This window comes from Diorhabda sublineata, chromosome 6 (assembly GCF_026230105.1).
Source record: "Diorhabda sublineata isolate icDioSubl1.1 chromosome 6, icDioSubl1.1, whole genome shotgun sequence".
In the NCBI taxonomy this organism is placed as follows: Eukaryota; Metazoa; Arthropoda; class Insecta; order Coleoptera; family Chrysomelidae; genus Diorhabda; species Diorhabda sublineata.
The window spans coordinates 30,433,595-30,459,172 of NC_079479.1; the positions used below are offsets into that span (position 1 = coordinate 30,433,595).

The 25,578-nt window shown below is 33.6% G+C and overlaps 1 protein-coding gene across 1 annotated transcript in view; it reads right to left on the reverse strand.

Moving 5' to 3' along the window:
* Positions 1-3,174: 3,174 nt before the first annotated feature.
* The window catches only part of LOC130445985 (uncharacterized), a 90,868-nt gene continuing 68,464 nt past the window's right edge, over positions 3,175-25,578 (reverse strand). Inside the window, exons 10-19 of the mRNA XM_056781930.1 lie at positions 20,347-20,550; positions 18,208-18,445; positions 16,744-16,924; positions 15,653-16,055; positions 14,291-14,584; positions 13,680-13,900; positions 13,269-13,596; positions 12,745-13,216; positions 10,997-11,171; positions 3,175-9,838 (exon numbers count right to left, since the gene is read on the reverse strand). Of these exons, the coding sequence (XP_056637908.1) occupies positions 9,665-9,838; positions 10,997-11,171; positions 12,745-13,216; positions 13,269-13,596; positions 13,680-13,900; positions 14,291-14,584; positions 15,653-16,055; positions 16,744-16,924; positions 18,208-18,445; positions 20,347-20,550 (2,690 nt within the window). The 3' untranslated portion in view covers positions 3,175-9,664. The remainder of the gene's footprint in view (positions 9,839-10,996; positions 11,172-12,744; positions 13,217-13,268; positions 13,597-13,679; positions 13,901-14,290; positions 14,585-15,652; positions 16,056-16,743; positions 16,925-18,207; positions 18,446-20,346; positions 20,551-25,578) is intronic.

Sequence of the window (25,578 nt, forward strand, 5' to 3'; positions counted from 1 at the left end):
AGTAAATAGTATTAATATTTTATGAGCAGAGATATTTTAAACTATTCAACAAAACTAGTGGTTTGGATAATATAGTAGTAGAAAAATTCAAGGTTAATATTTATTTAAAAGATTCATGTTTATTTGGACAACCCATACAGGAAATCCCAGAGTTGACAAAGGGGGCAAGCCTGGGCCACTTCTGGGAAGCCTGCTTCGGCGTACCTGTATTGGCCCATGCGTGGGCCAGGCTACTTAACTCAGCTTCGGCCATACCAATGATTACCCAAGCTCGAGCCAAGGCCGGGTATCCCAGCCTTGGCCATTTATTGTCAACCCAGGATTGGGCCAAGGTTGGTTGACCCAGCCTTGGCGATACCAATGATTACCCAAGCTTGGACCAAGATTCAAGACCATTCATTGGGGACCCAAGCTTCGACTGTTCGGTCACATACGTGATTCGAGTACATTATTATGGGTCTGATCTCTAGTTTATTCTGTGTGTGTGTTTCTTATAACATTTTTTATTATTTATTACTACTAAATTACTACTGTATCTTCGAGTTCAAAGTCTTTGAGAGTGCATTGAATAGAGAATAATTTAATTGTGAGCATCAGCTCTGTGAGTGAGGTTAACGATACAGTGATACAGTGATACAGACTTGTGTAATCTACAAGCGTTTAATAATCATAATTTAAGTGGTTGAGTTAGTGAATATTTTTTAGTAACTAATTAACTGATATTATTATGATGTTAATTACAGTAAGAGTAAGATTAAATATAAAAATTTATGTTTGCTTATTTTTGAAATAAAAAAAATCATATTGAAAAAAATAAAGAAATGTAATAAAGAAAAAATTATATAATAAGTTTTTGTATTTAACCTTGGCCCGATCCTGGCAGTAAAGCTTGGCCCAGTTCTGGCAGTTAAGATTACCTAAGCCCTGGCATTTAAGCATGGCCCAGTCTTGGTGACCAAGCTTGGCCCAGTCTTGGCGACCAAGCTTAGCCCATCGTTATCACTCCAGAGTTTTACCAAGATTGGGCCAAGCCTGGCTTACAAGCTTAGCCCAGAGTTCTACATAGTTGGGCCAAGCTTGTGCCCTTGGAACTTTCCTCTATGGGAAGTTCTTTTCGACACAAATTAGTTTTGGTAAACTCATAATAATTGTGCCTAATAAGGCAATTGGTCTGAATAAAAGTCCATAAATATAGTAAAATGCAAGCAGTAGCGTAGCGTAGACTAATAATATAGACGTGGTCAAAATCGCATCAGCGGGGCCCCTTTTCTTTCGTTCCTAATACCTACTTAATAAATTTATCTTACCAAACATGCTTTGATACGACATGCCTACTCATGAAATGATATATTAATAATAATATATTAATATTGAAATTAATAAAAATATTCAAAAGCATTTAAATTAGAAAAAGATTTCATTTTATGGCTTGAGTTATTTTTTGACAAAAGTAATGTTCTTTGGCTTTTTCCTTTACTGAAGTACTGCAATAAGGATTTGTAATTAATTTCTACTGGCAAATCTGCTTCGATTGAGACCAGATAGTCGGTTCTACTTCATATTGTTTCTTAAGTAGTTTTAGATAATATCACTACAGTGTTTCAAAAGCTCGATATTTGGCAAACGTTTCAAATTATTTATGACGTACAAGAATTCAAAATCGTTGTAATATTCAGTGAGTGCAGTAAATTTTGTGTTGTGTTGAATCACGGCGTCAACCATTGTAATGAAAAAATTAATTCACAAAAATTTTTTTTATGAAACCTTTAGAAGTCATTGGAATAGCCCTGATATAGGAGAGTTTTTCCTCTGCAGGGATTGGGTAGGGGTGGTTTTTAGAAGTGATTTCTTTTGATGTCTGGACGTCTGTCTCATTCAAAAATGTCGGTTTCTAATGTTCACTTTGATATTAAATAATCGTACAAAAAGAAAACCTTAATAATACCAGAAGTGTAGAAATATAATGGTACAAAGTGGTTTCTTTTGATGTCTGGACTTTGCACCATTATATTACTACACTCCTCGTATTAAGGCTTTTTGTACGATTATTTAATATCAAAGTGAACATTAGAAACCGACATTTTTGTATGAGACAGATCTTATCCGTATCCTCTGTTGCCATTGGTCCATGGTTACGACTCTTTTTTTGTTCGTGATTTTAGCTTTGTTGATTATTTCATTGGCCTTTTCCTCGTCACGTATTCTCTTGTTTATTATCCTGCGTTCGATTGCTAGCAGATCTACTGAGATGTTGTCCGCAATTGCTAATACTGGTTGTGAGACTGAACGATATGCACTGCATATTCTAAGAAGGGTTCTACGTTGTAGGTACCCTGGCTATTCTTTTACGCTGGACCTCTTTCTGCGTAGTCTCTTCCCATATCTCAGTGACGTATAGAAATAATGAATTTGTGACTGACATCTCTTCTTAATGATAGTCGGACACCTAGCTTAGCGATTGTTGATACTTCGTCTGCTTCTTTTCTCATATGATTTCCAAAACTCATTTTCGAATCTAATGTGACTACGTGAATTATGGATTCTTTCGTCTCGACAAAGAGAGCTCTTCGATTTTCATTGCTTGGATATTGTCAAACTTTGCCTTATGATTCCGGGTCTATGTTTTTATCTGCCAAGAAAGTGCATTTTCTTGACTATCTCAAAATATATAGCGTCAATCTCGCAGTATATTTTTACTATACCTACAGCAGCTCATTTGATCCAGATTTAGAGCAATAGATCTGATTGAAAATATCTAAAAACTATTTCGGATTCTACACAGAAATTAATTAGGAACAAGACACTAAACTATGTGTTGCTTGTTGTTATTTAAAATGATCTCTATTCGAATGAACACAAATAAATAAGAGTTGAATGAATGTCGAAGCGCGCATTCACACAATCGTGCTACTTTGTGAGGAGTTTATATGCTTACTTTTCAAAATGAAATCTTTAATTTTCTAAACACGATACACATTAAAGAGCAAACTGAAGTTAGCCGAGTAGTGTAGTCACAAGTTTCGTGTTTGAACTTGGTCTCAATTCAATTCTTTTAACTCAAACCCAATGATCGGAGGGCACGGCCATGTTTTGGTCAACCCTGATTAACTTTGTGGGAAGTGGATGCTACTGAGTAACGGGTGTATGTGGAAATAATACAAAGTTGAATCTTGTTAACAAATATAATTATACATATGACAACAAATATCGTCCACCTACGACAATCTCTGTCCGGTTATTTAAAATAATTATTGTAGAATTTACAAGTGTTATGTTAAACAATTAATGGGCACACAAAGAACAACAATCAAAATATTTGTGTTAACAATCACAGTTACTATAAAATTTATATAATATAATGCAATATTAATTCAACATAATTTTTTTTTAAACATTAAACAATTAATGCTATATTATTGTCGACAAAATAAAGAAAATATTTTGTAACCATATATAACTCCGATTTTACTGAAGAATTTTCTGGGTGCGTAACATTCATTATAATACTACAAGCTACAATGACAAAAATAGAATATTTAATATTTTAGAATATCGCTGTTAAAATGTCAGTTTGGTATTCATTTTTATAACATTAAAAATGGGAAAATATATATATTGTCATATTTAATTTCAATTTATTTCAAATGCCATTGATTTTCTCTAATATTGCATTTTAAAAAATTAGCCGAGGTCTTAGATTTAATCACAGTTTCAGAAATAGCTAGCATACAAGTTTCACAATGTACACATACTGTCCAAGTAAGAACATGAATTTTTCTTAAGTAACTTACCATTTTCGATAAGTGATATTACCTTAATATAACCATTTACATAACGTAAAATGACAACATACCAATGATTTGTTCAAATCTCAATTCATCTAAAGAGTGTCTAGTTAGTAATAAGTCTAAATTGTTACTTGATATGAGGAGTTTGAAAGTTTTGTAGCTACCTCACAGAAAAAGTGTTTTCCTCGATCTCTAGTGCGAGATTCTAGCAGTTATCCGGTTTCTCTACATGAGTTAACGCCCGTGGAGATTCATCGACAACTGACTAAGATGTACGGAGAAGAGTGCATGTCCGTTCAGTATCTATGTCCGATTTTTGCTAATGGTCGCACGAAAGTTCATGATAAAGAAAGGAGCTGGTTTCGGATGCGATTATCCAGAAGATCAACATCCGCTCTGCGGTGTATATATATCTTTCTTTCCCCTCGTCGAAATAATCTTGAAGGTGTGTGTCATATTAACTTCGGTATGACTACATTAACCACCCATAATAACTGTATATATGGTTTTATAAAGACGAGAGAAAAAGACAACACGAAAAGTTGGTACACTGGCTGACCGTAGCTACACTGCCAGGCCACGTTTCAGCGATGCGGGTAATACGTGGCTATAAATCAAATGAGGATATTGAGAAAAAGAGAATATTTTGAAAATTACGAAGGTACCATTCTTTCATTTATAGAAACCATTTTGAAATAAGTTTGACCTCGTTCCATTCTAAAGGAAAAGCTATCTTAGCAAACATTGATTTAGTGTATGGTTTAGTTGCTGCTGATGGTAAATATCATTACGATTTTTCACAATAAGGAAGAAAACTATGAAAAATACAAGTTAGAAAGAACAAAAGTCAACTTTTAACAGCATACAGAAATATGAAAAGCTTTTCTTTGGCATGATGACGAAACAACAATAAATAAACATAATGCTGAAAAGAAAGAAGAGAAAAAAGGTATAGTAATCATAAAGGAACGTTATGGAAATTATAGAGATACGAAATGCTATAAGTAAAAATAAAAAGGGTAAGGTACTAGGGCATGATAAGGTGACGAATGAGATGTTACGGAAAAGGCAATAAAGTACACATATAATGAATAATATGATAAAAACCGAGATAACATACAAAGGCTGGTACATAGTAATCATTTATTCATAAGACCCATTACCTTATCGAGCAACGCAGCGAAAAAATTTACTAGAATCATGGGAATAAGATTGAGAAGAAAATTGGAAGAGATTTTCTCCTAATAGAGAGACACAAGAGGCCGGCCATCTTAAGAATGAGTCAAACATGAACGAAAACAATACGAGAAAATTGTACCTGACTTCATTAATCTATAAAAAGACGATAGAAATAATAGAGGAGATCTTTTAGCATAGCGAAGAAAAAATCTAATCAAAATAACTAGAATGTTACATAGTAACAACAAAAATTACGTCACAATAACAAGTTTGCATAGGAAGTCCATATGAGATGAGGGCATAAAAGTTATAATGAAGGACACCGATAATAACAAAAATAAGCCAAATTGATGATATATCATATTTGCACAGGACGAAGGAACAGAAAAACATACATAGAACCTAGCCAAGGATCATAAGCACGGGAACAAAGGCTCAAGGAATTGTCATTTTCAGAGGAAGTGAGAAGCTTTATAAGAGCACTGTATAAATATTCGAATTACCACTACTAAACATACACATAATAGTTTTTTTTAGCAAAATATTTTAATTGAATATATATCATAATCAATGGCTTTTCATTTTTTCACCCATTCAAGTACTTCATAACTTTTTGTTTTGACAATTTCTTACAATTTTCTATTGTATTTTTCATAGTATGTATGTATGAAACTAAATGTAATTATTTAAGGGTTGATTATGTGTTAAATCTTCTCAGTTTCAAATTCGTGCTAATTTTCAAGATTGATGAAAATTTCTTCAATTGAAACGATATGCAGTCATTGATATTTTTTGGGAATATCTCACGTAATGTTTCTAATACGTTACTCAAAAATATTCCAAATAAATATAAAATTTGATTATTGAAAAATCGACAAATTTTGGAGAGGATTTTCAGAATTTGAGGACCTGAATGTTTGCAAACTTTGTCAACAATAAATACTATGGCGACTGTCATTTAGGGCAGATAAATTTTTTAGACAACATATCTTCTTCTTCTTCATCGTATGTTAGGACTTAGTCATGTGTTTACATCAACGGTTGCCTAGCTGCAGCTGGGATGATGAAGACCAGCTTTTATACCAACTTGTAGGTGGTCGTCCTGGTGGTCGGGATATATTCGGTTTTTCTGTCCACGTGGTCTCTCCATTCCCTTCGCCGATTTATCGCCCATCTCACTACATCCAGGATATCACATATCTCCTTAAGTTATTGTGTTCTCTGCTCTGGCCTCTATCGCGTATGTCATTACTGGTCTCACACAGGTCTTGTATATTCTGACTTTGCTCCTGGTAGTCATATATTTATTCACAATAAACTGTTTGGTACTGTCAAACTTTGTGTAGGTTGCCGGCCAAAATTTAACATTTAAATAGGTTTCTCGTAATATTCGAGGATAAATCAAGTATAAACGAGCTTAAAGTATTTGCGAGTATGAAAGGGCATTTGTAGTCTTGTTAGCTATGGAAGTGTCCAATCAATGATCAGAAGGAGTTGCAAAGGGTGATGAACAAAAACCCGCGCGAGTTCGCATTCCTCGATTGCTTCCTACTCATTTCTAAAAAAGTATTGAGTGAGAAAAGAAAAGCGGAAAAAACTCGAAATGTCTGTGTGGAAAGTGTTGACTACGATTTTTTAGGATTGGAGAGGGGCCCTATTGATATAGGACGTTAAGTCATCAACGCAACTTACTAGTGACGTCTCTTGAATCTATTCGGGTTTTGGTATTGACGATAAAGAGATTATTCAATCCGCAACAACGCCAAGAATCAAACAGTACCTCAAGCTCAGTAGAAACTGATGGAAATTGACTGGAAAATATTTGATCATCCAGCTTACACTCTAGAGTTATCGTCATGTGTTTGGAGCACTCAAAGAAGAACTCGGAGGTAAGCGAATCAGACAAACTATCACCCATTTCTATTCTACGAGAGCGGAATGAAAAAATTCCCACAAAGAAAAATTAATTATACAAGCGGGAAATTATATTGAAACGTAATGTACAAAATTGTAGCTGTTTTTGTAACATAAATTTTGTAAAGGGTCGTTTTCATTTGATTGACCAAGGTAGTTTCTATCTTGCATCTCTCGTGATTTTTTTAAGAAATTAAAACAGGTCAGTAACACGACAACGAGGAGCTATGGGTGCGTGTTCTGAGTGTCCTTAGATAGCGCATATGATATAGAAATTTCACAGTATGTCCGTCGATCGCAGTTTCACATTGTTTTTTTGTATCAATCGTCTTAGATATCTCCTGGAACTAAATACGCACCAACAAGATTCAAATGTTAAAGCGAAATTTGGTTTAAAGAATTCCACATAAAATTAAACAAAGAGTTTTCCCAATTTTAGTTGTGCATTTTTATTTCCAGAAAATTCGCAGTTTTTATAACAAACAAATTTTTCAATGAACTTGGTAATGATATAATATATCTCACGATGTTGTTATACCAACAAATCCATTCGGGATATATAAACATCCAAATTGCTCATATAGTGTGAAGTAACTCGGTAATATTTTGACTTTTGTTAAAAAAAAATGTTGAATAAAAGTTTTATAAAATAGTTCAGACTATATACGAGTAGATTAGAAGTTTTCGCGTTGCACACCTCAATATTATTACATAATTTTAATACAATACATCCTCTATATGTTTTCAATACTTTTCAATTTATTAAATTACAAATCGAGATGCTTCAAACAGTTGTTTTTTGCTACAGTTAGCTACAGGTGGTGCACCCGGTTTAATCAAGACACAAAAGATTTGTAACTCATCTTACTGCACATTTTGGTCGACCACTCTTGAATTTTCATTATATTATTCGTCAAAAATCTCGAGCTGAAGCTTCATAGATATTATTGTATATGATTCAAATTACATTGCTCTTCATTAACTCAAAAAAAGTCACTTCGATAAGATATGGTAAGAGAATATTTTTTTGCAAAAAAAACAAGTTTAAATTTAACAGACCTACGACTCATGAAACATAAAATTTGTGGGTGGTACTAAGAAGAGTTTTATAAAATGGTCCTCAAAATCCTCCAATCAAAAATTGTTGGATTAGTTAAATTTATTTGCCTAAAAGTGGCATTTGCAATGTTTTCTGCAATCGGATCGTTCTACATGTTTGTCCCGTTTCCGTGGGTGTGAGACATGAAATGTATAACGAAACAGAAAAACGAAAAATTTATCAGTTAAAACATCAGTCTAGTCGTTCATTTGTTAAAAATGGTATAACAAAAAACAACCAACAGCTAAACGTAATGTTGTTTATGGTTAAGTTTCATTGAAAATTTGACGTTCTAATGACCGGTAGATGTGGTTGTTTCCAGTTAGTATTAGCTCATCGTACTGATATTATCATCAACAATGAAAGGACTGGAAAAGAACAAGAAATTGCACGTGAAGAGCGCCACGTTAGTATAACTCCTCAATCACAAGAGCAAAACGCAGCAGTCTGCGGAACGGTTCGGTTGGCGATGGGAAATCATCGAGCAAATCCCATAGATCAACAAATAGATAATTAGATAGAAATTTTGCAGCACTGATTAATGCGTTCGTATTGGTATAATAGACATTATTTGCGAATATTGAGGCACATTGAAATTTGCCGGGAAAACGACAGGATTATGTAGGGGCAGACGTTTTCGAAGAATGAGGATTTAATCCGACATTCAAGATATTTATTTGCATGTGCCTTACTTAAGCGTAATTCAAGGTTGGCTCCTTAGTATCCAACTAAAAGTGTGCAACGGAACGCGTTTGGTGGTATGTAATTGATGAACAATGTGATTTACGCAACGATACTCAAAGGAAAATTCGGAGGTGAGGAAGTTCTAATTGCGAGGATTCCGATGATTTCCCATCCGTCTTGCATTCACCACGGCCATTAACAAATCACAAGGCAAATCTTTGAAATTAGTGGTCTGAATCTAACAAAACCGTGGTGAATTACATGTGGCCGAAGACCATCTGCGTTATTTGTTTTTGCGTTTGCTAATACACAAAAAGTCGTCTATTACAAGGTAGTTCACTGAATAGAAAAGAATTATTAAAATACAAAATCTACTCATTTATTGGTTCTAATGTGGAAGAACGTGAGTTAATTATTCAAATAAATATAATTTGTAAAATGTTGCACGTAGCAGATACAATTTTGTTACCCCAACAAATTTAGGGCGCAAATTTTAAAAATGTATCAAGGATCCCAGAGTATCTACCCTCCTTAGGTTTTCTCTACTATTGGATAGCTACAACATCGTGAGATTAGAGAATTGATGAAATTCGGAAATGTAATTTGACACTATCTAATTACACGAGTTCGATTTATACAATTCGTAGAAATTGTAAATTGAGTGTTTAGAAGTTCTAAGTAGTTGTATTCTAACCCCTGTACTAATCACTCAGTTTAAAATTATGAATGTTGAAAAAATATAAACTAACGCGATATTTTACAGTCAATTTAAAAAATTTATATCGGTATATTTATTTTTCGTTAGAAAATTTACCTAGCAAATGTTTGAACGATCATATGGTATTGATATAGGTAATAGTTGTTTTGATGAACCTCTGTTTATAACACAACATACCGTTCATTATTTAGATATAAAATATTTATCAGGTAATGATATTCTTAATATACATTATGATTTTCATGAAATGATTGTCTTCTGCACTAAATATCTCGTTAGTCTTTAGTTGCTGTAATCGAAAGATTCCATTTCTGAAAATCGGGAGTCTTGTTTTTGCAGTCTTTGAGTACATTCCTTTAAATATGAATCCTGAACTCTGTACATACCAGAATTTGCTTGAAACATTAATGTTTCTAATATTCGTTCATTTTTGATAGCTTTTGAAGGCAGAACTACCTAAAAAGTATATATATTTTCTTTATTATCATACTCAACAGCAAAAAAAATCGGACACATCATATTTTTCTTATTAATAATTTTCAGCAATGTGTTTGGATTTTTGGGTATTCTAGTTGAATGTAGGGTCTAAGATCATTAAACTAATCCCTTCAGGATTGATAAACAATTAGATAAAACTCATATTTGATTTATTTGTTTTGAAATTGATTTACTTGTCGGACCTATTCTAAACTGTTAAGTAGTTTTTTAAACATTAATTTATTAACCAAGCCTTTTCTGTGATTAATAGACATGTTTATTTTATTTTGGTCCAGAATAATAGTTCTTTCAAATGTTGACATGCCTTGACTTTGGCCAGAGAAGGCTGGAGCCCAAACGCTTGGGATAGCGAAGTCTACTATTCACGATGCACTCCGGCGTCTCCGGGAAACTGGTAGCTACGATAGGAGGGCCGGCAGTGGGCAACCAAGGGCAACAACGTTAGTAGATGATCGATTTATTACTCTGTCAGTATAAAGAGACCTACATTTAAGGGCTCCTGAGGTTCGGGAAAGACCGAAATACACGTGTAAGTGCAGACAAAGCGCGGCGGAGACTGAGGGAGCATGAATCGTATCAAGACGACCCGCGACAGGGTCCTAACTTCTGAAAGGGCATTGATGAGTTAGTATCAACATTGGCCTCTGGAGCAATGGGGAACAGTTTCAATCACGGATGAGTCTCGATTTGGTCTATACCACTCAGACGATCAAGACAGAGTATGGAGACGACCAGGGAAAATAATTGCTCAATGTACCATTCGTGAATCACGGCCTTTGAAGGGAGGTGAGTTATGGGTTGGGGTGAAATTAATTTCCATGCCCGGACGGAACTGGTTTTTGATAAATAATGGGGCTCTGGTTGCTTGGGGGTACATCGAGGAAGTCCTCCTAGAGGCAGTGATCCCATTTGCTCAATTTATTGGTAAGCAATTCATTTTAATGCTCGTCCACATACCGCCAGAATTGTTACCGAATACTTCGGAATCACTTTTAAATATTAAATTAATTAATTTCAACACAAAATAATCAACGTTATGAAAATTTAGGTTTTAGTCTTGTCTAATTTGTGAAATTTCGGAAAGTTTGTTAGGTTACTATAAAAGAATCATGTTACCTTAATGAGTTCTTGAGGTGTTATTCGATATAATTTAAGATCCCTCGCTAGTCGCTCCATTACACATTTAAATTCTAATTTAGCATCAAGTTTGCTTGAAGTTTTTGTGCGAATTTTATGTCTTGCCCACGCAAGCATCGCCTCGAATTTCCGTACTTCAGCCACCTCCAAATTTCTGCAAAAATATTCAATGATCACAATATAAAAATCATTTATTTCATTGTATTGTAATGACATATTGATTGATAATAACTATTACTACTAAACAGAAGACAATATTTTAGGCCTAATTTTGATTTATACATCAAGTTCGATGCTTTCCCAACCATTGTATACTAACGATTTTTCGTTGATCTCAAAATAGGCTTTTGCTTTAGTTACTTCCTCATTTCATTAATGTCTGTATCTTTGGAATATTCTTTTTCATTTCTGGAACGACAATATTAGTTTCTATAGTGAAGAAAGTCGAAATTCAATTAACTTAATTTAGTCATCGATTTTATCGTCTTTTGTGGGCGTGATATATATTATATATTAGAACTAAGGCACTTTAATCAATTTCCTACTGTATATTCTTTAAGAATTTATACATAATTGTGTGATTATAAACATAATATTCCAGCATTTTTTGTGATCTTGAAGGTCTATCTAATCAGCTGATCTTGTCAGTGCTACCATCTTTCCCTTCAAAGATATATCCTAACAAGTTTTGACTGACTTGATCCTCCTGATAACATCACTATTTTCAACTTCAACTTCATAAAATTTAGCATCTATGGTCTGTTTGCACTAGGATTTAAGCACCATTGCGAAAGGCACCATATTTGTTGTTGACTACTCTAGTACAGTTTTTACCAAACCATAGATTTTTGTCTGCAAAGCTTTTGAAGGAGTAAGGAATATAGGCTTCTATACCTGCTAAGATTACTTCCGAAATCTCGTTTGCACAAACTGAAAATTAATTGGAATTAAAGCAAACATAATTTAAAGGAAATCCTTTAGATGGGTCTATTTGGTTGATATAAAATGCCAAAGGTAATCTAGGTGAATCCCGAGTTTGGTTTTCTAGTGTACAAGTTGCTGTAATTAGTTTGTGATCTGATGTTCCGAGTGATGCATGTGCGGTTACGTTGTACAGATCAGTGTCTGTTGTTAGAAACAGGTTTAAGAGGTTAGCAAAGTCATCATCTCGATCGGGGACTCTGGTTGGTTCAATGATAAGTTGGGTCAAACCTTGGTTGTTGGCAAAATCTTCAGCTTCCCGTCTTAGTCGTCAGTCACCATCTCGATCAGGGGCTTTGGTTGGTTCAATGATAAGTTGGGTTAGTCCGTGGATTTTGGTAAAATCTTCAGCATCAGCAAGAATCGCTAGTAGGTCTGTATAGAAAGCAGAAGAATTTTGTTGTTTTTCGAGTCGTTGTTTCAAACCACATTACATCGAATTCTGAACGCTCAAGATTCTCTTCCCGCTGGCTTGATATGTCGTCTCTAACGAACACGTTGAAGCCCATACCTGAATCGGGTATAAGAGTATTCTTCTATTTGATCATATATCTTAATGTTTGGATCTGATTCCTGGGTCACAAGCATCTTTGAACAATTTCTATAGAGGAGAAGTTTGGTACTTTATATATTCTTTCCGTTACCTGTAAAATGTCTTTGCATGTTCTATATAAGTGACTAGTTAGTTCGGGAGTGAAAAATTCGTATCAAAAATCTATAATCGAAATAATTCTATTTTTATTTACCTGCACATTATCATCTGGACCATAGATTCACTTAAATTTAGAAACTCATTTGTGTGAAACAAGGTGGAAGCCCTAGTTTCTACAAAGGCGAGTATCATATTAACTAATTCAGAAGCTGAAGTATATCTCCAATAATAATTTTCTAATGAACACAACATACAACAAACCACTTCTATTCTCAAAAACTGTTTGGCGTGATGGAAACATGCTTGTAAAAGTTCTGGTAAATCGTAATGTTCAGCTGCGCAAATAAGGCCGGGTATAGTAGAACACGTTAGGGGACAAGAACCCGTATGAAGATAATCCAGAAGAATCCTGAATGTATCAGCATCGAATTCAATAATGGAGAATTCTGTTTGAGCTAATTTTGCCCTATCAACCTTTTGGGCATCTGCACAAACGCTTAACCTCGGAACGGGTAGTTGAGATAATGATGGTTTATCTTTACCGTCCTTATCTTTACTTTCTTTATCTAAAATAAGAAATGTATCAATAAGTAGATATGAAAATTATGAGTGTAATACTTGAACAGTCTTGGCTACTTGTCCATTTTTTCTTATCGTCAGCGGAAAGGTGTTGTGCATTGTGTTTCCTGATAGATCTCCCCCAACCAGCTGTGATCGTTCCTAGTCTTGTAAAAGCTCTTTTAACCATCGGTGAACTAGGAACGCTCTTTGGTCTAGTGGATTCTATATCGGGAACTTGAAGAAAGTTACTACTTTTAGGACGGGTTTGTTGAGGACTCAAGAGTGTTGGAACAGGACGTGCTAATAGTTCTGCTACAGGAACTTGGGGAGATCCAAACCCAGTCTGAATTCCGTACAACATTTCCTGGAAAACTCGACTTCTAACCTAAATAATTATTAAAATAATATCGATTATTTCATAGTTAAATTGAAATTTGTTGTCGTTCGTAGTTTTTATTGAGTACTTACTCCCAATATCGCTCTGACACCAACAAGTTTGATTTTCTGTTTTGATTGACCAACTAAGAAGCTAACATCGAACAATTGGGCATTCGTTAAGGTATTCGACTCATTATTTAGAAACATTCTTGTGAAATCTTTTGCAATTTGATCGTAATCTTCAAATTGGTCTCGTACGCTGTCCAATAACGGCGATGAAGGACGCATATGTCCAATTGGTCTCCATGATCCTAGAAAAGCAGCTTTTTTATGTTCAAATTATCAAATAACTTCAAGAGAGAAAATTTATAAATAAGTACCAAATCAGTTGAATCTCTAAATATCACACAACACAGACTGAACTGATGTAGTTGACACAAACATTTCTCTTCTTCCTTTCTGAACAATAAAGAGGATCCTAATTTTCAAAAAATTGTAAAGAAATAAGAATAAATATCACAACATTAAAACAGTAATATGACTATCACAGTTGTGAAATACGATGATCTTAATCAACTTTCAATTATAGAAAAAAACGGTTAGTATAGAAAAAGTTCCTTGTCTACGTACTTAAATAACATTGTATGAAGTCTTCAGAAGTGAGCTAAAAGACAGAGACTACTTTCCTATAATTTACTCACCCCTCCTGTAAGGTTTCGGTATTTGTCCAGTTTCAGCGTGATTCTGTAAATTAGCTACAATGTCTTCTAACATTTGAGATCTAGTCCTCTCCTGCATTCTCGCGAATTTCGGTGCAGAATAACTTGCTCTTTCTCCATTTACAACTTTTGTTAATAACCACTCTCGAAACATGGGGCCCTTATCAAATACACTTTGTTCCCACAAATAAGGTTTATAGGCACCGACTTCATCTCTGGTTACTACAGATACTTCGTAATGAGTAGGTTTTCTTTTAATTCGAGGCGATGTCCGAACTGAAAGAAAATAATGACTGGAATGTAATCTAGCGGATAATCAGTACGTTACAAGTCGACGGCAATGGACAAATGCAGACATTGCGTTCCCACGAGGCTCATTAATATTCTACACTGATGGCTTGAATACGGAAAATGTACAAGGCTCGGAATTCTCCATTTTCCGCAGCTTGTAGCGCAAAACTTAGCAACTGCATTACAAAGATATTAATCCTCTAAGATAGCCGTACAAGCGGTTTATTCTTATGAAATTGAGTCAAAACTAGTATGGGATTGCATATTTGATCATCTGGCGAAACAATTACTTTCAAAGGACCACAATGTTACAGAGGTTTCGCACAAAGCCATCAAGTCATGGTCATAAGGAAGTAGGAAAACGAGAAGAGATCAGAAACATGGAATAAGACCTCAGGTCTGTAACAATCTAAAAGATTTCTTTGCTATTCCACCAATTGGCCTCAAAATATCCTTTCATTGAAGACGAAAACTCGCAACGGAAGATTATGCAACATAACATAACCTAACCTAGAAGTGGTGGTAATATTGGGGGTAGTATTTCAAGCAATTAGAAGGGTGCATTATTATGTTATATGGAATTTTACAATTTACGGTTTCCGTGAATTGAAAAACTTCATTTTTCTATTGTAAATTGTTTACTATCCACCTAATGTTAAAATGTAATTTAAAAGTTTTAATTTTTGGATTTTCCAACTTTACAAAGTGGATTAGGTATTAAATTTGAGTTGGTGCATCTTAATTTCAACGGATTAAAAATCGTCACGAGTCTCCATATTGAGGTATTGAATATCATAACATCAAATTTGTGAAATATCATTGAAACTATTTTGTATTATATTACAAAAATTACAATGAATTCAATGTATAATCTGCGGCAATATAGGAAATTACTTGTTATGATCACCAGAAAGCTCATTCTACTTTCTTTGAAATTTTCCTTTTTCACAAATTTTGTACTTCTAGAAAATGTATGTAAATGTGAGACAATTTTTCAGATTTTGAAAGAATATTAATAAAACTATACAAATTAATCGAAAATTTTAAACTCACCCAAAATAAAAGTGTGTAGAAAATGACTCTTTATACACGCCGGAGAAAAAGAAGTGTTGTCTGCTTCCAAAAATACAACGCACACTATATCATTTCCAATATGCCTTTTTCTCTGCAGCTTTTGCGGGTCGTGTTTTTCATACGGCAATAAAGTACTAACGTGAAACATTATTTCGATGTTTCGCCAATTGGTGTATATCGAATACAATCCAGTTAAATCGTGCACGGTATCCAGCCCACCTTTATATCGATCAAATCCTCTCAGCCGAACTTTTTCTCCAAGAATTTGGAGGAATTCCTCGAACAGAAAGGAATTGTCATTATTGTCCAAGATCTCTTCTTCGGTGTACTGACTTTCTTTCACATATATTACGCCGACTTTGAGTTCTGATTTTATAAATACCTGAAAAATAAGTGTAGCATCTTTTTATATCAACATATCAAAATTTGGGTTAAAAACTTTTAATTATACGTATAATTGTTAGTTATATTGAATAACTGCAAAGAGTCAGTCTGTTACTGACTACAGAGAAAAACATATATTTACTAAGAAAAAATTTAATAAAGTAATTAATCATTGTGCTCTAGAGAAGTTCGTTTTAATGTTCTTCTCTGATGTGTATGAGGCGTAAGTTCTTCGCTCAAATCTCCTCAATGTTCCGGAAACTTGTCCAGGTGACTATGGAAGTGGAGTTTTATGCTCACATTGTACTCCATATTTTTCAATAGTAGCAGAAGGTCTGCAGAAGGTCTTCTATGAGCTGAATATAAATCTATCTAAGCCTTTAATTCTAATTAAGTCATAGAATTCTAAGATTGAGTATTTGTAGATGAGTGAAGAGTGAGGTGAAGAAATTTTTTGCGAATGTAAGAAAAGCAGTTCGCGTCTATCTAGTGATTTAACAAACTGTTTTATGGTGCCTTGTTTTATATGTAATGGTAGAAAGATAATGAGCTACTAATAAGTTTAAAATTATATTTATCTTTCTAGACTCCATATTTTCTCTCGAGGGCCAGTTTTTACTTACCCAATACTCTTTGTTATAGCTACTGTCCCAAAGACATATAAAACTGAGTAATAAATAATGTACCTGGTCTAATTTAAGCAATTCTTCGGGTGTATCTGGGAGTTGTCCGAGAGTGAGGGGTGGATTTATATTAACTTCCTTGCCCAAAGATCTAACTACCTCTTCCCTATTATACCGATCGGCAAAAACACAACTGGCAGGAATTAAACCATGGACAGTGTAACTAATAGCCCTAACGAGTATTCTGAAAAATACAAAATTGTACGTTAGATTTCAATATATAAGAAGTGAGTTTTAAATTTCTAAGTTGTAACTTTTGGTTTGTGCTATGGCCGATATTATACTGGTATTTATAGTGAAACCTTATTTTAAGTTTGCGAAGTAGTGGTTTATATTTTATTAAAACCCTTTGAGTACGGAATTATTTGGAGACTTTTATGCATATGGAACGAATTTAATTTTTTGCTATATGGATTAATATGTAATGTATAGTGTGTATCATTTTTTCAAAATTGGTTGTGCTACTTCTGTGCCAACATAGATTTTAAAACGAATACAATAACCTGATGAAGACTCGCAAAGTTTATAGATTTTTATTCCAAATCACGCTCGTGTTGATGGATTGAATTGAATGTAACTCAAACTCCTTTGAACTTCATAAGAGATTCATCTAGTGATACTGCGCTCTCTGGAGTATAAAGATGATCGAATGTATTATTTAGATAATCAACTAAATTTCTGATTTTCCTAATTCTATCATTTTTATCCAATTTTCGTTGTCTGTAAAATGAAGGAATTTTGAGATATCAAAAAATCTATCCCGTGACATAGTGGCTGCAAAAATTAGAGTATTTATAATAGTTCTTTTTGACCAATATGAACCCAAATTAGATTTTTTTACTTGAGACATAATAATACATAATGCAATATATCCCTTCATTTCATCCAAAGTTACTGGAAACCACTTTAGGTTTCGTTTATTTGCGCCTTCTTTCGCAATTATTTAACTGGCATATCTATTCGTTTCTTCTACTATCATTTTCCAACAAATTTCAGTAAGAACATTCAAAGCACTTTCAAAGATGTAGGATTATCACCTAATTTGCGATCAACGCCAACTAGCGGGGGTGTCGCAAAAATCAACGTCTACTTATCAAACTCAGATGAGGAGTCAGACTCGTCCACCGTAACTTCGCCCAAGTAAACAGATGACGAGTCTCACTCGTCAAATGTACTCCTAGGGTTAAATAATATGTAGACTGATATCTTTTGATATCTTCGAAACTATGCCTAAAAGTCTATTGTTATATGTTTTTCAGGACAATACGGTTATAGATGTCACAAATTTATAATAGTTTGAATGAAAGAAGCAGTATTTAAACAAAAATTGCGAAAACGTTTAGATAACTGACTCATTACTACAGCTAATATTATCAAAGAGTGATTTCAATTTTTGGATAGATCTCATTCCATAAATCTAAAATATTTCATATAAATCGACGAGGGCAAATTTCTTATTAGACTTACCTAAATTGATCCCTAGAATTGAGTGTTTCTTGTTTTATAGATAAAATAACAGGACCGAGATCTTCGTCATTGGTAAAGTAATTCCAATGTTCAGTGCCATAAAAATATTTTTCGTATGTTTCCTGTTCTACACTAGTTAGTTCAAAGCCTTGATTTTTCTCCCATTGTTCTTCTATTGTTGTTTTCTTTTTAGGAGAAGACGAATCATCCTCATCATCTTCAAACAAATCATTACAACCTGAAATTTAAGCTTTAGTTCATTAAAATCGGATATTAAAAGTTCAAGAGATTTGAAATTATATAGTTATCGTCTCAAAGATTTGAATTATCACGTTGGAGGTTTCATGATTTCCTCAAAAAATTTCCGATTATTGAGTAAATGGGCACGAACGATGCGCGGCTTTCGCATGTTGTCTCTGTTTGAGGTAGGGCACTGTGGCAAGGGTGTACGAATGAATAAATGAATAAGTTTAAAAGTTATGAAATAATAAAAAATATTATTTTTAAGCCTTTATTTTTAATTTGGAGTTGATGTGTTGTTGAGTTCTCAAATAATTTATTAGTATACTAAATATTTGAATACTAAATTGGGTTAATAAAAGCTGGAATTTCTCGAACCTTTGGTGATATTCATAGTGAACACACTGTTTACACTACCTATACCAACAATTACACCGTTAAACAGTTTACCTTCAGTCTCTGAAGACGATAATTTGGTTATTGAAACGCACTTCAGACAGTATAATTGTGAGTGTTGGTGTAGTGTTAGGGTAAACAGTGTGTTCAGTCTGAATGTTTTATTGAGCTCTCAAATAAAGTGATAATATTATGAATAATAATTTGTTTAATATTTCCTGTTTTTGAAAAGAAATAATTCTACTTATTTCTTTGCAGAGATCGTATAGGTGTGAACAGGGAACAAAGCTTGGGCCGTTCCTATAAACTTTATCAAAAAATGCTTCAAATAAATTTTGTGGAAAATTACTAAAAGTTTACTGGAAAGCAATTGATTTATTTCACATATATACAATTCATATACATAAGTAATTTCTCTGATCTCTTCTTGTGTTATATTGTCCAGTTTTTTTCAGAATTTTGATTCCTTTTTGGTGGGAGAAATTAAAGAGGTGCTGGGGTCTGCCTGTGCCTGTGCCTCTAGAGACCCTCAGTAATCGATATTGTTTTCTCTACAAAACAAAAATACTTTTATTTAATTATAGTATAATGATATAAAAATGTTTGCTGTTTATGTATAAAAAGATATCAAGTGTCAAATCTGCTAACTTATAATTTACTAAAGGAATACTTATTCCTTCTTCTGCTTCTTTTTTTATAAAATGACGGCTTTTTGAGACGATGTCTCGACATTGACTATGAACAGTCGGGCAGCATTTCAAATTTTTCTTGGAGCTTTTATAAATGTGTCCTAAAATATGGTTTACTTTTTAAATAGATTTGAATCACTGGTTTCATATTCTACAAATAAAATATACTTAGAATGACATATTAGGAATTTTAATTGACCTATAAATATGCAAATCAATCCAAAAATTTGCATCACATGTAAATTTTTTTTTAATATCATTAAAATTGCATTATAAAACATTATTCCTATCTTCAATATTAACGGTGACGAATGGGATGTAAAATATAATGTTTCAAGTCCATATTGTTTTGATTCTACAGTACGAAAATTTTAATATACTTACCTTGTACAAAACCATTAAATCAATTATTTACCACTATGAACTAAAAAATTTTGAACACTTTATAACCGCCGAGGATAATTATTTAAAACAATAAAATGAAAAAACACGAAGTCAACAATACACAAACCAATCACGAGCCACGTGGACGAGCTTCAAACGAAAATGGGTTTCTACACACATTCCTTAGCTGGCCCATTTATTTTTCAACCGGACTCTACCATGGCTACCCTATTTACTGGATTTATCGCCCTGTGACCTCTTAATTTTAAATATATTGAAACAAGTGTGATGAGGTTACTGTCGTAGGTTCCAGTCAAAGACACAATTATTAAAAATCCTGGAAATATCACTGAAATCGGTGTATTAGGGCGAGAAGCAGAAAGGGTATTGAATAATTTTATAATAAATCAAGTAGCTATCATACACTTACTTCGATCTTTTCTTTTAAACCCCGAGACGCCATTATCATGGTCCATTTGAAGTACGTCATCCTCTTCCCCTTCTTGGATTTCGTTGTCGCGTTCAGATTCACTTTCATCCCAAATGGTATCCGATGTAATCTTTTGCCTTGAACATTCTATCCAGTATCCAGGTGTAGGTATGAAATTGTGCGGAAATTCTTCACAGAACTCATCTGAAAATTAATATATTATAAATTAGTTTATCTTGCGCTTGCATGAGTTTCCCGAGATTGAAGTGTATTTATCTAGTTTTTTTGAACTTCGATGAGTATCTATAATGTTCAATATCGAATAAGTAATAAGAATTGATATTAGAATTAGTCAGCTATATTATCAGCATCAAAATTATCAAGCAGCAGCGGCGGGAGGAAAACCAAACTTGCAAATCACACACAGGAGCATAGTTTGATACATTTACATCCATACAAAATTGACATTGTACAGGAAATGTCTGAAAAAAAAACTTCAATTCTTGGAGGAGGCTCTTCTTCTTCTTGAAGCAGATTTCAATTTGTGCGGGTCCATGTATATACAAAACATGCGCTACTTGTTTGGAAAACCTCTCGATAGTTTTCTGAAATGCCTTCGCATTCCAGGAATCTTACAGGACATGAAATTTTCAGGACAAACCAATGAAAAATTTCAAGTTAATTTTTTAATTCATTTATTTTATTGGTACAATTGGTACAAACGCATTTTTTAGAAACCAAAACAAACTTTTTCATCACGTAACATTACAAAAAAATGAATGCAAAACTGATTTGCGTAACAAACTGTTTTAATTTTGCTATTCAACCGCATCCTAAATAGTAGTGATTTAACATATATTCCGAAAAATTTATTTTTTGATCCATAAGTACTAGTAAATAAAACTTTAAAACGAAGACATGAAAACATTTTGTGATAAGAAATACTGCAAATCCCAGCAATTAAAATGGAATTGACGTTCGGGGACAAATATTATGAGGACAAAAAAATAAATTCCAGGTCGAAGGGTAAAACTCCAGGTCTTTCCCAAGTTTTTCAGGACATTTTTCAAGTTCTAGGTTTAACAGGACGCGTAGAAAGTCTGCATTCACCTAAAGTCACAGTGTGGAGTGGAATCAGTCGCAATTATTAGTACCTGGTTCTTCGAAGAGAATGAAGTCAAACAGGTATGTTTACTGTTTTTGGAAATCTCATAATCATATGAACCTTCCAAGAATTCTTCAATATTGAAACATCCACGAAGAGATTGCCAAATAAAACTTGAAAGGGTCATGACAAACGACAGAAGTTTGAGTACTCGATATATCGAGAACGGAAGACGTTACCTACATGATTAGCTTTTCAAAAATTTTTGATTGATACAACGTGTTTTAATGGATTTTAAAAGATAAGAAAGTTATGCTGTCGTACTCTATATTACTCATCACATCTCTAAGATAATTAGTTATAGAAGGAAATAGAAGGAAATTGGTTTAACAGCAAATAATTTTGTATGTTTCAAGTTTTGTAGCTGGAGGAGTTACGTGTTGTGATTTTGCTTTTAATTACCATATTTTCCTCGGGCTATCATTTATTAATTTACTATATTAGAAAGTTGTTCAGGAATAGTATGCCTTAATACAGTGATGGTTAATTTCCTTAGAATATTATACAATTTGTAAAATATCAATGAAACTATTTGTATCCAATTACGAAAACAAAGTAACCGAACGGCTATGCAGTATAATGTACGAAACTTTACATAAGAAAAAGCTATCTGCAATGTAGATGCCGCGATTGGTGCTGATTAAAAGCTCGCTCGCTTAAAACTTGGAATGTTTGGAATATAGGCGAATTTTTCTGTTCATATAACTCAGTATATGGAACTTGCATATACTATTATACTTCAGAAACAAAACACAGACAAAAAAACAACCGAGAAACGTATTCCCAAGAAAGCAGAAACAGTTTTTACGATCAATAATGTCGTGATTTTGGGATTCCAACATTGTAAATCCAACTAAGTATAGCATTAGCTTTCATTGACTTCAAGAAGGAACTCGACATGATGTACTACAAACCCTTAAAAATGAAGGTATTGACAAACTGTATATACAGAAAATCAAGGAAGTTGAGGTTATAGTAAAGATATGCAAAGAATTTCCTGAATTTCAAACTCGAGTACGACAAGATATATTCTAAACGCTACCAGAAAAAAAATTCCCTAAACAAAGATCTATACATAGACGGAGAATACCTCAACCACCATAGATACAGTACTGCCAATTGTGCTGATGAATACCACCAACAAATCAATAAGTTAAACGTAGCGGGTGATGAAGTTGGTCTCAAAATGAACCAATTCTTCTTCTTCTTCCCATGCCTGCTTCATTCTAATGAAGGTTGGCAATAATCCTTTGGAATTCCTCACGATCTTCAGTCATGCGTATTAGATTTACGGTATCACGTACATGGAACTAATTTCGAAGGTTTTCTACCCAGGCTGCGCCTGCCTTCTATCTTCCCTTCTATGATCAGCTGTAACAAGGCATATTTTTGATTTCTAAAAATGTGGCCAAAGTAGGAAGGAATAGTTCTCGTTTTCTGTTAGCACCTCGTCGTTGGTGACCCGATTCGTCCATGGTATTTTAAGAATCCGTCTAAAGAGCCACACTTCAAAAGCTTCCACCTTACGCATGCTGGAGACCTTCAAAGTCCAGCTCTCAACACCATAAAGTAGTATAGTCAAAACATAGCATTGTGTTATTCTCCAGCGTGTTCTCAAGTTAAGGTCATTACTTGTGAGAAGCGATTTTAATTTAAAAAACGTTCTCCTGGCTAACTCTATTCTCGTCGTAATTTCTTCACCTGGGTCCTATCATGAACCTATCAAAGTCAAAGGTAATGTACAACGAATTGGTAGATTAAGATATTAAAATAAACAAACAGAAATTAATGAACGAGCCCAATTAGAATGGCGCGCATTCGGAATAAACGCGATTATATCCAAATCAAGAATGTCACTCTACCTCAAAAAAAGAGGATGGATACTGAAAACTGATATTATGAGAAAACTTCAGTTAACACGTAAAGCATGCTAGAAATGAAAAATCGTGGATAAGATACCAGCTTACGGAGATTATCCACAGAATAAAAGCACTTAAATGGCTTGGTGACAAAAGCAGACAATAAATGGACCACATGAAGAATACAGTGGTACCGATGAAGCATGAAGATACCTAGAAGATACAATAGACAACAATGGACTCAAATGAAGGATGAATACATAAATATGTAAACAAAGCTACATATGATGATGATAATTACATTATTATTACAAAAAATATTGGATTCATTTATTCAAAAAATCAATTTCAAAATGTCATTCGATTTTGTACTTTTCGTTATAATTTGTTGATTTTTTGTTTTTTTTTTTACATTTTGTCAGCTCACTGTTGTGTCTGGTTCGTTTAGTGCAAAATTTGTTTTTCTGAGAAAAGATAATTTTCTTTAAATTTATACCAAAAATGTGATAAAGTGTAATAGTGACGCGAGTGCTGTAAAATCAATATTTTTTATAACTACAATGTATTATTCCATGCAAAAGTACTACAAAAACACTATGGAATGATAAAATAAAAAAATCTTCATAAATTTCATGAAATCAAGTAGCTCTTCTGATTCTTGTCCAACGTTGTAACTCTCTGAAGAATAGGAATACAGTTCGCTCACTGTAAGGTAGAACACCAAACAAATGAACGTAGCTTGGTGTTCAAACTTAGAGTGACCCAACTATACACACCTAATGGATGTAGCATAGCTGCTTCTTCCAAATTGCTACCTTGTTTTCTCCTTTCGCTGTTTTAGTTATATAAATATCCATTGTATTCTTAAACTGAAATTATAATAAAAATTAGATATTTAACCATATCCACAAAACTTTTTTACTTACTTGGACGTACACATTATAAGGCGAACAATTAGTAAATTACTTAACCATGTTCTTTGAAAGAATCTAAAGTATCTAGTGTTTATTTGAAAGTAGTATTACATGTATTGCTTAAACGAATTCGTTCTAAATGATTTTCTTCATAATCTTCTTCTTTCTTTAATGTAAGCAAAATGCTTGTTTTCCCTCGTATTTTTCCACAGTTTAATTATTGGAAAAGTTGACGCTCCATCTCTTGCGGGGTCTTCCAACGATTTGGCGCCCTAAGAGCAACTTGTCTCTTGCTATTTTGACCATTCTGTCGTCATTCATTCGATCTATGTGTTCTTTCCACTCTCTCTTTCTTCCCAATATCCATTCGTTTATCTTGTCAATCTTACATGTTCTTCTAATGTCCTCGCTTCTCTTCCTGTCAAAAAATGTTTTTCCAGCGATCCTGCGCACTATTTTCATCTCTTGGTTTCTTATATTCTCTTTGTGTTCGATGTATCTGGTCTGGTTTCCACTGTGTATGATGACAGCCTTGTAGATTCGGGATTTGGTCTCGATTCCGATATATTTGTTTCGAAAGATTGTATCGTTCAGGTAAGCTGTGGTTCGTGCTGCTTTTGCCGCTTGGTTCCTTACCTCCGCTTCGATATATCACCGTATCCCGATATTTCTATGCATTGATATTAAAATTTAATCTCTTGTTGTATAATTTCATCATCTACAATCAGTTTGCATCCGATAGATGTTTTTGAGGTGGTTATGCATAAATGATATTTTTTCCTTTACCTTTCAAATATAACTAATCCTGCAGAGCATTTGACGATTGTTGCATTAATACCACATCTTTTTGCACTTCTTGTAATTTTACTGACACAGACAATTTAATGTACGCACATTAGGAGCTTTTATTTTGTCAATAATTTTGAAAATAACTGACAAAGTTGAGGAAAACTAACGACTCCGAGTAGAAATACTGCCGGTGAAACTTGTTTATTATCAAGAAGTAGAATCAGATTTTCTGTTCTCGACCAGCTCCAATCTTTCTAATGCATTAGTCTTGGTTTTCGGGTATTACTTAATTTTGTCTAATCGACGTTAATCTAATCATTATCATTGAAAATCTTTAGTATAACATTTTCTATTTATAGTTTACCAGGTTAGTATTAGATTCTTGATTTTTTTTAACTGTATTTGTATATTAGATTATTTTTTATATGAAACTTTTAATATATTAGGAGCCCTAACTAATTTTTGCAAATTATTTTTTCCAAGGTGATGTTGTAAGGTAATTAAA